Source organism: Chinchilla lanigera, unplaced genomic scaffold (genome assembly GCF_000276665.1).
Source record: "Chinchilla lanigera isolate Chin_1 unplaced genomic scaffold, ChiLan1.0 scaffold00001, whole genome shotgun sequence".
NCBI lineage: Eukaryota > Metazoa > Chordata > Mammalia > Rodentia > Chinchillidae > Chinchilla > Chinchilla lanigera.
In genome coordinates this window covers 41085568-41099137 of record NW_004955402.1, presented here as the reverse complement: position 1 = coordinate 41099137, position 13570 = coordinate 41085568, and the positions used below count along the sequence as shown (strand labels likewise).

At 37.9% G+C, this 13570-nt stretch overlaps 1 protein-coding gene across 2 annotated transcripts in view; it reads right to left on the bottom strand.

The window, feature by feature from the left end:
* Nucleotides 1-13570, bottom strand: part of Wdr7 (WD repeat domain 7) — a 365823-nt gene that overhangs the window by 338580 nt on the left and 13673 nt on the right. For both annotated transcript variants that reach the window (XM_013510978.1, XM_013510979.1), the window contains exon 2: nucleotides 6568-6739. In XM_013510978.1, the coding sequence (XP_013366432.1) occupies nucleotides 6568-6726 (159 nt within the window). In that variant the 5' untranslated portion in view covers nucleotides 6727-6739. The remainder of the gene's footprint in view (nucleotides 1-6567; nucleotides 6740-13570) is intronic.

Sequence of the window (13570 nt, the reverse complement as noted above, 5' to 3'; positions counted from 1 at the left end):
TTTTAATTTGCATTTCTCGAATGACTAATGATGTTGAACATTTTCTCATATATTTATTCGCCATTAGTATTTCTTTATCTGAGAAGTGTGTATTCATCTCAGATGCCCATTTTTTTATTGGGTCTTTGAATTTTGGGGCTTGATTTTTTTTTTTTTTAGTTCTTTATATGTTCTAGATAGAAGTCCTTTGTCTGAGGGGCAATTGGCTAAAATTTTTTCCCAATTCATGGATTTTCTTTTTACTCTATTGGTGATTTCTTTTGATGTGCACAAACTTTTCAATAAGAGGAGATCCTAGTCATTGATTCTTTGAAGTGTTTCCCGTACAGTTTGATTTTTGATTTTGGTTTTTGAACTCTCTGCCTAGCCCTATGTCTTCAAGATTTCTACCTACTTTTTCTTCCAAAAGATTTAGTGCTTGTATTTTAATATTTAGATCTTTGATCCATTTTGATTTTAGTTTAGTGCATGGTGATAGACATGGGTCTAGTTTTAGTCTTCGGCATGTGGAGAGCCAATTTTTCCAGCACCATTTATTAAAGAGGCTATCTTTCTTCCAGTGAACATGTTTGGCCTCTCTGTCAAAGATAAGGTGGCTGAGTGTGTTTGTAGTAGCCACAACTATAACATCTTAACATCAAGAAACTTCCATGGGAACCAGGGATAGTGGGATATGCCCATACTCCCAGCTACTAGGAAGGCTGAGGCAGGAGGACTGCTTGATACCAGCCTGTGCAACATAGTGAGATTCTGTCATAAAGGAAGGAAGGGAAAGGAGTGAAGGAGAAAGGGAGAGAGGGAAAAAGAAAAGAAGAAAAATGCAACTTCAAAAGGAAATAAATATTATGATTAAAGAAAAAATATAAGGTATACTGTTACATCTACGCCTTTTATTTATATCCCACCATATTCCACAAATATTTAAGTTATGTCATTATAATAATAAAACATTTCCCACCTAATCGCAACAAAGAAGTGCCACAAAATAATGTAGGAAAAATTCATAAAGATAATCCTTCTTCATAAACCACACAGTTCAGAGGCAACAGTTACCAGTGATTGCTGGTAATACAAGAACAAAAGATGGGATGTACCAGTTCTTAAAAGTAAACTGTAACAGTAATATTCCAGTCTGGGACCTTGAAGTCAGTCAGCATCATTCAGTACTCCTTTTGGTAATTCTCTAGCTTTTTCTCCTACTGCCTGCGATGCTATAATTCCCACCCATTAATTAAACTCTTACTACCAGTATATGTAAGCAGTGTAACAACTGCCTAGTACACATTCCTTATCCAGTTCTCAACACAACCTTGTGTGGCAGACTCTATTTTAAACCTAAGCACAAAAGAATTAGGTAAATCACTCAGTCACTTTGCTAGATATTGCACTGGGCTCAATTCACGCTTGTTCTATACCGAAGGGGGAGCTCTTCCAATAACATTTTACTCTTTTCGCTAAATGCCATCGACTATTCTGTTCTCTTTATAGATCTTTTCCCTACTCAAGCGAAAGCTTCATGAAGATGGGAATAAGATTCATATCCTAGAGCTTTACAAGTAATAGAAGTTTAATAAATATCACACGTAGGAGACAATGTTTAAATCTTTAGATTATCACCATCTCTCTAGAGATTCGCTAAACTACTGCTTCTGCAATTTCTCTCACACATTTCAATGCCATTGCGGGATTAGACAAAGCTTCTGCCCTTTTCCACAGACAAGAGGAGACCAAAATACAAATGGCAAAAGTTTCAGCTAACATCCTGAACCCTTTCACAGAAAGACAGCAGGATGTACTGCCCCTCTGAATGTCAACAGGTACAGCTAGCATTAGAAAGCATGGTACTTAAAAGGACCCACCACATACACCAAAAGCCAGCAAATTTTTGTAGTCTTTTTTTCTCCTGAGTAAATGGATTCCTTTAACATCTTACAAATATACTTCTCTCCTAATCCCCATCCCACTCCCCACTTTTATGTGGTCATTTTAGTCCCTCTGACTTGAATTTAAATAGAACATTCTAATAAAATCCATGCAAAAAAATCCAGTGAAAGAACTGTTCTGAGATCTCTCAGATCATCTTGCTCCTTGTAAGCACTCCAGTATAATGTGGTGTGATTTTTCTCCTTCAACAGTACATTGATGATTCGTATTTAATTGTTATCAATCCCAAAGGCCTATTAGGATTTCCAGTTACTTCCAACTTATATACCTAGCCTTTATATAGTGAAGTTTGTGGTACCTTTTTTCTAGTTTTCTGATTGCATTAGGCTAAGCTCAAGTACAAGAAACATGCTACATTTATCTCTGTAACCCAAATGCCTAGAACTCAAATGGCAATTACTATTAAATTAATGATTCTGGGTTTAACTGCATGCTTACTAAGTACGACTCGTCAATATAAATTCTCACATGCTCTGTACACTACCTAACGTGATCCAATCGTATGTCCTCCCAATTCCTCCTCCACGCTCCCTTGGAACACAGATGCAATGATCAGCAAAACCCTCTACAGTCTCAACCTCATTTCTGAATATTGCTTTCTGTACTCCTGCTCTAATCAAAACTGGAAGTGCTCTGGGGATAGTTTCTGTTGACACTTTCTCAAGGAGTGGCTGCTTCTCCTACATCACAAGTAATGCAATGGTTAGAGGAAGAGTAAGTTTCTTCTTTGCTCCTCATTCTCCCCTCTACAGCTCCTGGCTGTCCCTCCTCTAATACAGCCCTTAGCATTTCTGTATCATACACTGATCAGCAGTTACCTTACTGCATTCTTACAAACATTCAGATCACTCGCTTTCATTCCTTGAAGATTCTGACACTCGGCTCACTGTCTCAGTCTCCACTACACCTGCTGTCTTAATTCCAGGTAATTTATATCTTCAGACGACCTCGGAGCACCCAAAACTCTCACTCCCTAACCTTCTTGTTTCTAATGACCTCACAGTTACATATGCCCCACTGTTACTGCCTTCCAGTTCCATGATCATTATTAATAAATGAATCCCTCAGGGCTGGGGATATAGCTCAGTGGCATAAGCACCTGCCTGGCAAGCACAAGGTCCTGAGTTCGATTCCCGGTACCTCAAAAAACATAAAAATAAGAAAAAAAAAAATAAATGAATCCCTCTACAATCTTACTCAAGTATATCTCTCACCAGCCAGTACCTCTTACCATTCTAACTCACTCCATCTTACCTCTCAACTCCAACAATTTTTCACCCCCACAAAAAACTCTAACGAATCCATCCTACCACCACTGCACTGACCACTATCCCTCATCTAATTTAACTACTGCCCTGCACACTCACATCCTAAGTGAAGTCCCTCCCTTTGTTAGGTCTGTCAAGAAAACCTCACACTAGTTAAATCGGCTCTCAGATTGGCCTGGGTTTATACACAAGAAACTGAAGGCGGTTGGGAAAAAAATAATACACTATCTGCCTGTTTTCATGTTCAGTTAATGACATCTAATATCAAGGGGTCTCTGAGTGCTATCCAGCAGTCCTACCCCATTTCTCTAGTCCATTTATATGCTCCAAACTATCGGGTACTCACCACACAGCTCCTCTCTCCTCAAATTCCAGCAGCTCTGCCCCTAGCCTCACTTTCAACTGAGGACCTTAAATATTTTCCTGAAAAACAATGGAAGCAACAACACCCGTTCATGTTTCTACCAAAAGAACAACCAACCTACGTGCAACTACACACTCAAGCTTCTCTATTATACCAATTAATGTCTGTTCCTTTTATCAAGGAAAACTTCTCAATCTACCACTAGATTCCACCCCCTCGCGTCTGTAAACTTCATTTCAACTGCCTCTCAAAAATCACCAATGTTCATTTTCAGCCCCTTCAGGATACAAACAGCTACACCACCACTGAAAAAACAGGAACACCATTATCAAACAAAAGACAAAACTGCATCTTGATAAATACAAAAAATGCATTTGACAATATCCAACAACTCTTCATAATAAAAAAAAAAAAAAATCAACAAAGGAGGAACATAAGGGAATTAGCTCAACTGGATAAAGGATATCAATGAAAAAAACACAGCTAATATCATATTTGAAAGTCAAAGGCTGAATTCTTTCCCTCTACAATTAAGAACAAAGCCAGGTTTGGTGGCACATGCCTGTAATCCCAGCACTTGGGAGGCTGAGGCAAAGGATCACACCAAGCTCAAGGCTGGCCTGGGTTACACAGTGAGTTCAAGACCAACCTGAACTGCATAATGACACCTGGTCTTAAAAACAAAAAAACAAACAAAAAAACGGTCAGGAACTAAACAAAGATATCCACTCTCACTGTGTCTATTAAATATCACACTACAGGTTCTATCTTGGACCATTATGGGAGAAAAATGACAGAAAAGGCATTTGGACTGGAAAGGAAAAGTAAAACTCTCACAATCTAAGGATGACATTACGTTGTATATAGAAAATCCTAAGGAATCCACTAAAACACTATTAGAACTAATAAACAAATCCAAGAAGGTTGTGAGATACAAATTCAATGAACAAAAATCAACTATATTTCTAACACCAGCAATGAATAATCTGGAAAAAAAGATAAACTGAATAACTAATTATTACTAATTCAAAACATTAAATTATTAGAAATAAATTTAAAGAAGTATAAAACTTATGCCCTGAAAACTACAAAACATTGTTCTAAAAACTGCAGATCTAAATGAATGGAATCATATTCTGTGTTTAAGATAGAAGACTTAACATGGCAATACTGCCCCAAACTGATCCAGATTCAATATACTCCCTGTCAAAAACCCAACTGGCTTCTCTGTAGAAACTGACAAGCTGATCCTAAAATTTGAATGAAAATTCAAGTGATCCTGAAAGAGCCAAAATAATCTTCAAACAAAGGAGTGTTAAAATTTGAAAAAACCAAACTGCACAGGAAATACTTCAAAGATTCAATGACTGGGACCTCCTCTTATTGAAAAGTTTTTGCACATCAAAAGAAATTACCAACAAAGTAAAAACAAAATGTGCAAATTGGAAAAAGTTTTAGCCAACTGTTCCTCAGAAAAAAGACTTCCATCAAAAATATATACAGAATCTTAAAAAATCAGGCCCCCCAAATTCAAAGACCCAATCCAAAAATGGGCATCTGAGATGAATACACACTTCTCAGATGAAGAAACACAAATAGCAAATAAATATATGAAAAATCATTGGTCATTCAAGAAATGCAAATCAAAACAACACTGAGATTTCATTTCACCCCAGAAAGAATAGCCATCATCAAGAAATCAACCAAAAATGAACCCTTTTCCACTGTTGGTGGGAGTATAGACTGGTATAACCAATATGGAAATCAGTGTGGAGTTTCCTCACAGAACTAGGATTAGAGGTCCCATTCAACTCTGCTATTCCCCTTCTGGGTATTTTTCCAGAAAAACTGAAAACATCATACCACAGCAATATATGTGCACGCACGTTTATAGCAGTGCAATTTGTCATAGCTAAATCTGGGAAACAACCCAAACATACATCAACTGAAGAATGGATAAAAAAGATATGGTATTTTTATACAATGGAGTATTAGCTATAAAAAAGATAAACTTGGGGCTTTTATAGGTAAATGGATGCAACTAGAGACCATACTCACAAGTGAAATAAATCATACCGCATGTGTAAACATCATATTGTCTCCCTAGTGTAAGAATTTGAAAGAGTAAATAAAACCTGAAAGGTACAATATATATTGTGAAAGGGAACAGAAATTGTTCAAAGGGAAGGAACTGGAATGAAGGAAATGAGAAGAGAAAGAAGAAAGGAACACAAAAAAATATATATGTATATACAAGGATTGCTAGGATAATCGAAGTGCTGATGTCTATTGGTTTATTGAAAGGAACAGTTAATGCTTAAATCTCTTTTTTTTTGACTGATTTTGCATGTTTATAGCTGGTAATCTGAACAACTAATCTGAAGACAACAATATGCAATATAACAGCCAGGTATCAATGTTTTAAACTGTTTTTAATGTTTTCTTGGAAATCTCCTGAAGAATGAGTCAGAATCTTTCAAAATATTCTAAATGTAACAAACATTAAACCGCTTAGGGTAGGCCAGATGTGGGGGTGTATGCCTATAATCTCAGCAGTCCGGAGGCTGAGGCAGGAGGACTGTTGTGAGTTTGAGACCAGCCTGGGCTACAAAGTGAGCTCAAAGCCATCCTGAACTGCACAGCAAGACCCTGACTCAAAAAGACAAAAAAAATAATAATAATAAAATTTAAAAGTAAACCACTTAGGGTAGATATTATATTTGAGAATTGCCAAGAGCCAGCAGACATGAATTCTGATGAATAATGTAGCCAATCTGAACACTATGGATTTAATCAAAACATACTGTGCAGTATTAATCCAAGTACAATAAATGTAACTTTTTTTTTCTAGGGCTGGGGATCAAGCCCAGGGCCTTGCACCTGCTAGGCTAGCTCTACAATTGAGCTACATCTCCAACTCCCCATGTATAAATTTCTAATAAGTAGTTTCTTCTTATCTTTAGATGTACATAAGACATTTCAAATACTCACTTCCAATTCTACTGAGAGATCCCAGAGACATATCTGTCCATCGTGGCATCCTGTTACGACTGTGGCCCCATCATCTGTTAAAAGTACTGTTGAAATGCAATGTGTTGGTGCTTTGCGGCCCCACAGAACGATGGGTAGAACAAGGCTGTTTCCCGCCATTGTGTTTTCAAGCCTGAAAATGTTATAAGAATAATGTCAGACATAACAGCATTTCCCACCAAACATGTTATATAGCTTTATTATGAAGCCAGTGTGTACAATTTTAAAATAAGCATATACACCTGGGAGTAAATTTTAGCCACTAAAAAACTTTCTATTCCCAAACAAAAATGAATTTATCATATCTACTCACAGATTCAGGTACTTTAACAGTCAGACACAGGTCTTTACTATAGGCATTCACAATATTTTAAATTTTTTAATGAACAGCCAATCATTTCAATATTCATATTTATTTAGCACTTAACAGTTTATGAAGTATTTTTACGTGTACTATTTCTTTTCTAATCTGAAAACAATCTTTCCAGATTGGCAGGGTATAAAATGAGGCATAAGCTTCTGAGACCGAGAATAAGCAAGTGATGGAGCCGAGGTACAAATCCTTACCTTCTGATCTCAAGTCTTCTGCCTCCATGCTAAGACACGACAAGTAAAACAACAGTTCTCAGAAAGTCCAGACTGTTCCACTACCACTAAACAAGATTATGAAGAACTTCCACAGCACTGAGAAGTCTTTTAAATAGCACGCATATAAATACATAATATCAATTAAGCCCCATAATATCAATTATCAATTGTGTACTTATGTATATACACATAATACCAACAAATCATCGGCTAAGTATTATGAGCACCCTTATCTCACAGACACTGAGGCAGAGTTACAAGAGAGAGTTCAAAGTGACAAGAGATGAGTTCACATCAGAGCCCAGGCAGCCCGACTCCAGTCTGTGCTCTTTCTCAATCTGTTGTGCTCCTGGTGAAGAATGAGGTCCCCAGGCCTCCATACTGCTCCAAATAAGTAATAAATAGCAATGCCTAAGCTAAGCTCTGAATTGTTTCCCTGTGTGCTAAGCATTAAAAAGAGTATGGTTACTGAGAAACCCATTCAACCAGATTTACTCTGGACCTAGTACATCCAAAGGTCATGAAGGTTCTTTGTTGTGAGTGCTGAAACTTGGGAAAGAAAAATTCTTTTGAAATTCATATCTCTAAAATAAGAACATGGTTTTGGCAAGAAGACTTAACTTTGAGATGATACATAATCAGTGTGTGCTGTAGTGTACTTCTGGAAGGAGAATAAAACATAAGGTTTTTTTATAAAACAAAATTAAAATTTATTTGGTAAAAAAAAACATGTAAATGTTATAAGCTATGTGGTTAAAGACCTAAATAGTTCAGAGAAGGTAGACAGAAAGAAATGATAGAATCATCAAAGAGCGCTCCATAGAAAAGAAGACTGTTGCATATCAAACACTAGCAGTTCACACACACCCCAACAGAGATGGCCAATCAAAAGAAATGATCACTAATGAGAAAATAGGGCAGGTAAAAAAGTATGAAGGACACTGGAAGCTTACCAAAAACAATCTATGTTGTATCTTTTTTGATGTTATTGTTAGAATGCATAGCTTTGATCAGTTTGTTTTCCGAAAAAGGAAAACATTTAAAGAAAAAATGCAAAATATATATCCTATCAATAAACCCCTATTTGTGTCTTGAAAGTTTCATGAATTACCATGACACTAACAATTATTTCCATATCCCTATTTTATATTAGAAAAGGAAACTAAGTTCTGAACCAGTTTTAATACATTTGGAACAGTATGTTCCTGGCTGTATGACATATCCAACAATGACATTCTGGAAAAGAAATCTGGAAGGAGTTCATTTTTCCATGGTGACAACCCTCAGCTTTAAAGAAGATTTCTCTCAAGTAACTAAGCAAACTCAAAGCACTGAATACACCCTGGTAAGCTCTGGAAGGAACAGCAATACGTGACAACTTCTACTGAGAGCATACTGGCTTAAACAATGCAGCCGGGCATTTTGGTGCACACTTGTGATCCCAGCACTTGGAAGGCTGAGGCAGGAGGACTGCCATGAGTTCAAGGCCAGCCTGAACTCATAGCAAGACCCTGTCTTGGAAAACAAACCAACAACAACAACAAAAAAAAAAACACCAGAATGCAAATAGATCCAGGATTAAGGAATACAGTATCTAATCCTAACCCTACATGCCTGAAAACACTTTTTTTTTTTGCCCTAAAACCTTAAAAACCTACTGAAAGAGAAAATTTAGAAAAGTCACCAGAAGCACTAGTGAAATCCTGTGAAATAAAAGTGAGTCTGTACTGACAGTATATATCAAAGAAAGGTTAAATAGGACTACCAATGAACTGGCAGCCACTTAAAACAAGAAATGGTCAAATTAGCCAGGACCTAACTATTTCACTAGGCAGATCACAGAAATGTAAGTTTGGATTTCTTTCAATTCAATAACTAATGAGCCAAGACACATTAAATTGGTACCACAAGGGAGTTATGTAAAAGGCAACATAAATACAGAGCATGTAGTTTTTCAACCAGTATTCAACTAGTCAGTTTATTTGTTGACAATCCATTCTCTTTTTTTTTTGAGACTTGGTCTCACTATATAGCCCAGCCTGGCCTCAAACTCAAGGGGATCCTTTGGCCTCAGCCTCCCAAGTGCTGGGACTTACAGGTGTGCACCACTGTGTCCAGCAATAATCCATTATTAATGCTTCCAACATTATCACCTGCTGTTTGAAGTAAACTGCATCTAAGACTAGATGCTTCTAAAAACAGAACAATACCAGCAATTTAATTCATTTGTATCAAAATCTGGTTTAAAATTACAGCCAGGCATAGGAGTGCATGTGTACAATCCCAGCACTTGGGAGGCTGAGGCAGGAGGATCACTGGGAGCTCAAGCCCAGCCTGGACTACACAGCAAGACCCTGTCTCAGAAAAGAAAGAAGAAAGAAGAAAAAGAAAAAGAAAAAGAGAAAGAGAAAGAGAAAGAGAAAAGAAGAAAAAGGAAGAAAGGAAGAAAGGAAGGAAGGAAGAAAGAAAGAAAAAGAAAGAAAGAAAGAACGAACAAACAAACAAACGAACAGGAGTCTTAAAGATAAAAATTCAGCCATCTCTTAGTTACTTCAATTTCAGGTATTTCTCTATTTTCCCTAATTTCAGCTATCTCTCTCTAGAAATAATAAAACTGCACTTCAATCAATAACAACAAAAATAATATTGAAAGAACACTAAACTTACAGTAAGACCTGGCCCTTCTTTGTAATCTCAACACCACCTTTCAAGGTCTCGGTCTCTCCATCTGTAAACGATGGATAGTAACTGCTCTTATTAGAAAGCTACAAAGACTGACAGACCATATATGTAATGCAAGAGCATAATACCTAACACACTGAAGATGCTCTGCAACATCTCTCACACATGCTTTTTCTGGGAGGTTGAGGCAGGAGGATCACAAGACTGAGACCAGCCTGCACAACTTAACAACTTACTAAGACTGTCTCAAAATTAAAAACTGAAGAAGGGCTGAGGATGTAACTTAATACAAAAGCCCTGGGCTCAATCCGTAGTACTGGAAAAAGAAAAAAAGGAGTCCATACATATTGCACCTTCTTCACATCCTACTTACTGGTTTCATCCAGAACTGTCAAGTAATATTTAGTAAAGCTGGACTTTCCACAAGCCAGTATCTTTCAACAGCGTTCTGTCACAATACTATAGCACTGCTGTGCATGCTCATCAAACACAATTCAAATTATGTGATTGTGCAGTGCGAAGTGGTGATCATGAGAAATGTTACAAACTTCCTTCTCACTAAAATGGCTTTCAAATTAAATCTGATCTCATAACAATAATGTATAAGAGTAGCCTTTCCAAGTTTCTATTTTGTACCCATAACATAGGAGGTTTAGGGTATTGAGGCAAATAATAAAACAGACACAATTCAATTATCCAGTGGAGCTTATACAGTATATGAACAAACAGTTACCATGGAATATGAAGAAAGTCTCAAGACACATGGAAATACAATAGATGGACTCCCTCACCTAGACTTCACTGGGTTCAGCTGTGAGTTCGAGGCCAGCCTGGGCTCCATAGTGAGTTCAAGGCAAGCCTGGAATATACAGCAATACCCTGTCTCAAAAAAAAAACAACAAAACAAAACAAAAAAAGCTTACTCTAGCTATAAGTCAGTGGTGAGGGATAAATCTGCAGGTTAGAAGCCCAGTGAAGCTATTACAGTATTATGGGCCCTAAAATTTGCACAAATCTCACTACTTAATTCTGGTAATAGCATTTTGTTGTCATTGTCATTGCTGTTTTCATTGTCATTGCTGTTGCTGTTGTCATCCTTGTTGTTCTTTTCTTTCAGTACTGTGGAACGAACCCAGGGCCTTGCAGAGGCCAGGCAAGTGATCTACCACTGAGTTGTGACAGCCCAGCCCATGGCCTCACTGCTCTGTAAGCTCCATAGGCACACGAATTACAATCCATACATTCACCACCACAGTGATGTTTAGCACAGGGTTTAACATGGTGTCAGCCACACGGGACATCTGTAACGAACTCATTACAAAGCTTATTAGTGGTGAGAATAGTACAAATGGTAACTATGATATGGATAGGAAAGCTATTATAGAAATACTATAGACAGAAATTGGTTTTTCAACGAATCAAATTGATAAGGATGCCACATGAATTTTGATACAGATTTTACACAAAGGTACTCTGACATTAAAAGAAAAAGCATTTTAAATACTAAAAGTTCTCTAAGTAAAAGATGAGCACTATTATTATGATACTGATACTCATGAAAGTCACCAAGACATTCAAATTCTAATATGTGAGATGAAATTAGTTTATACTTAACTAGAATTTACTAACTATAGGCTTTAGGCAGGGAGAAAACACTATAAAGTTTTACTTCAATCTTCAGCTGAACCAAACTGTTAAGAAACCTAATGGTCCAGTAAGTAGCTACCTAATAGCAGAAGTAATATGCTAACTCTATTTCAGATACAGTACTAGGAAGACTGGATTAACACAGAGAAACCAGATGTGGCGCTACTGTGAAAGCCTGGGTACCCAGCGACAAGAAGCTTTCCCCGAATGCGGAGGATTTGAAAGAAAAAGAAAAATAGGAGACATTATCAAAGAATAAGAAATCACAGAGGGGGGCTGGGGATTTAGCTCAGCGGCCAAAAGCGCCTGCCTGGCAAGCGCAAGGTCATGAGTTCAGTTCCTGGTACCGGAGAAAAACCAAAAAAAAAAAAAAAAAAAAAAAACCAGAAATCACAGAGGCTGGTGAAATATGTAAGTACACAAGCAAGAAGACTGTTCCTTTCCAAGCTAAGTTACAAAGACAGAGGGAAGAGAACAGCACAGGGGTGAAGAGAAAAGAAAGGGACAGCATAAACGAACCTAACCAGAAAAAAAGGCACAAGTTAGTCCTAAAGAAATTGTAACTCGGAAAACATGATCATAAAATGACACTGCAGAATTCAACAAAAAGCGTTGCACACGAACAGCAAGAACCCGACGAGCCTTTGCCAAGCAAGCCATTTCAAAAGTGTAGGAAATACGGGTCTACCTCTTGCTGTTCTTCTCTCTTTAAATTTAATCATTTGAAAAAGAAAGCCTTTTGTACTTGGCCAAAAAAAAAAAAAAAACACCTGGCTTCCCAATCTAGAATGGAGAGAAGTACAGCTCATGATCATCTGGGAGGTTTTTATTCTGGTGGGCATTTCTGTCCATTAGCAGTTGTCTCAAGACTGGAGCTCAGAGGTACACACAGTTCTCCCGACTCCTAATGAAACTCCCTTCACCATTCTATACTGTGTTTACCACAAAAGCCCACTTACAAGAAAACTGCATTTTCCGGGCAAGCTAGTTAATCCAGAATTTACCCAAACATATTACTCACTAAAAGATAAGCACAACTGTAGTGCTTACAGATAAAATTACAGGACATCTGGGAGTGGCACTTGAGCGAGGGAAGGGATGAAGATGAAAAAGGTTCTCCTTCAGGAGTGAAGGGCTTACAGGTGCAGGCTGTCAACACCCACTACAGATCCCCTCAGCCAACGACAGATGGCTGGCCAAGCACTCGTCCTTCTGTCACAGGACACCTCACATCCAATGACTCACATCCAATGCCGAGCTATAAAAGGCCCAGCTACTGTGAGTCTAGGTACACAGCTGCCCCAGGGTCGATTGTGACTCCTCTGAGGCTCATCACGACACAACTTCTACCCTCGCACACACCTGTTTCCTTACCCTGGGAGCTGTTTCCAAGAGGACTCCCTAACAAATCCGAGTACTAATTTCCATCACAACTCTGCTCGCCAGGGCACCCAATTGTGGAAGTATTGAAATTATTTTTAGTACAACGGTGACCATGAAATTATTCTATTTATGTATGTTTAAGAATTTCTAAGCAGGGCATGGTGGTGCGAGGCTGTAAACCCAGCACTCAGTAGGCTGAAGCAAGAGGAGCATTACAAGTTCAGGACCAGCATGGGCTACAAAGTGAGCTCAAGGCCAGCCTAAACTGCATAGCAAGACCCAGTCTCAAAAAAAAAGAAGTCCTGTAATTTTAAAGGGTACATGGAAAGAGCAACATCCATCATTTGAGGATGAGTGAAATGAATTACAATAAAGCCATAAAAAGGAACACTGCAGTACATAAGACAATCTCCAAAATATATAGTGAGTATGCGCGTGCGTACTCGCACACACACCCACACACACCCAGGAGTACAGGTGCCCGTGTACACACTTAAAATAATTCTTAACATAAAGAAGTAACAGTGACCACCTCTGAAAGGAGCAAACAAGGAACGGAGAGACTGGGCTGCATAAAAATCTGCGTTCTCAACCTAAATTCTTGGGTCTTATTGGTTTCTTTCCCCCGCTTTGTGTTTTTCATTAAAATACAGTTCATAAATAA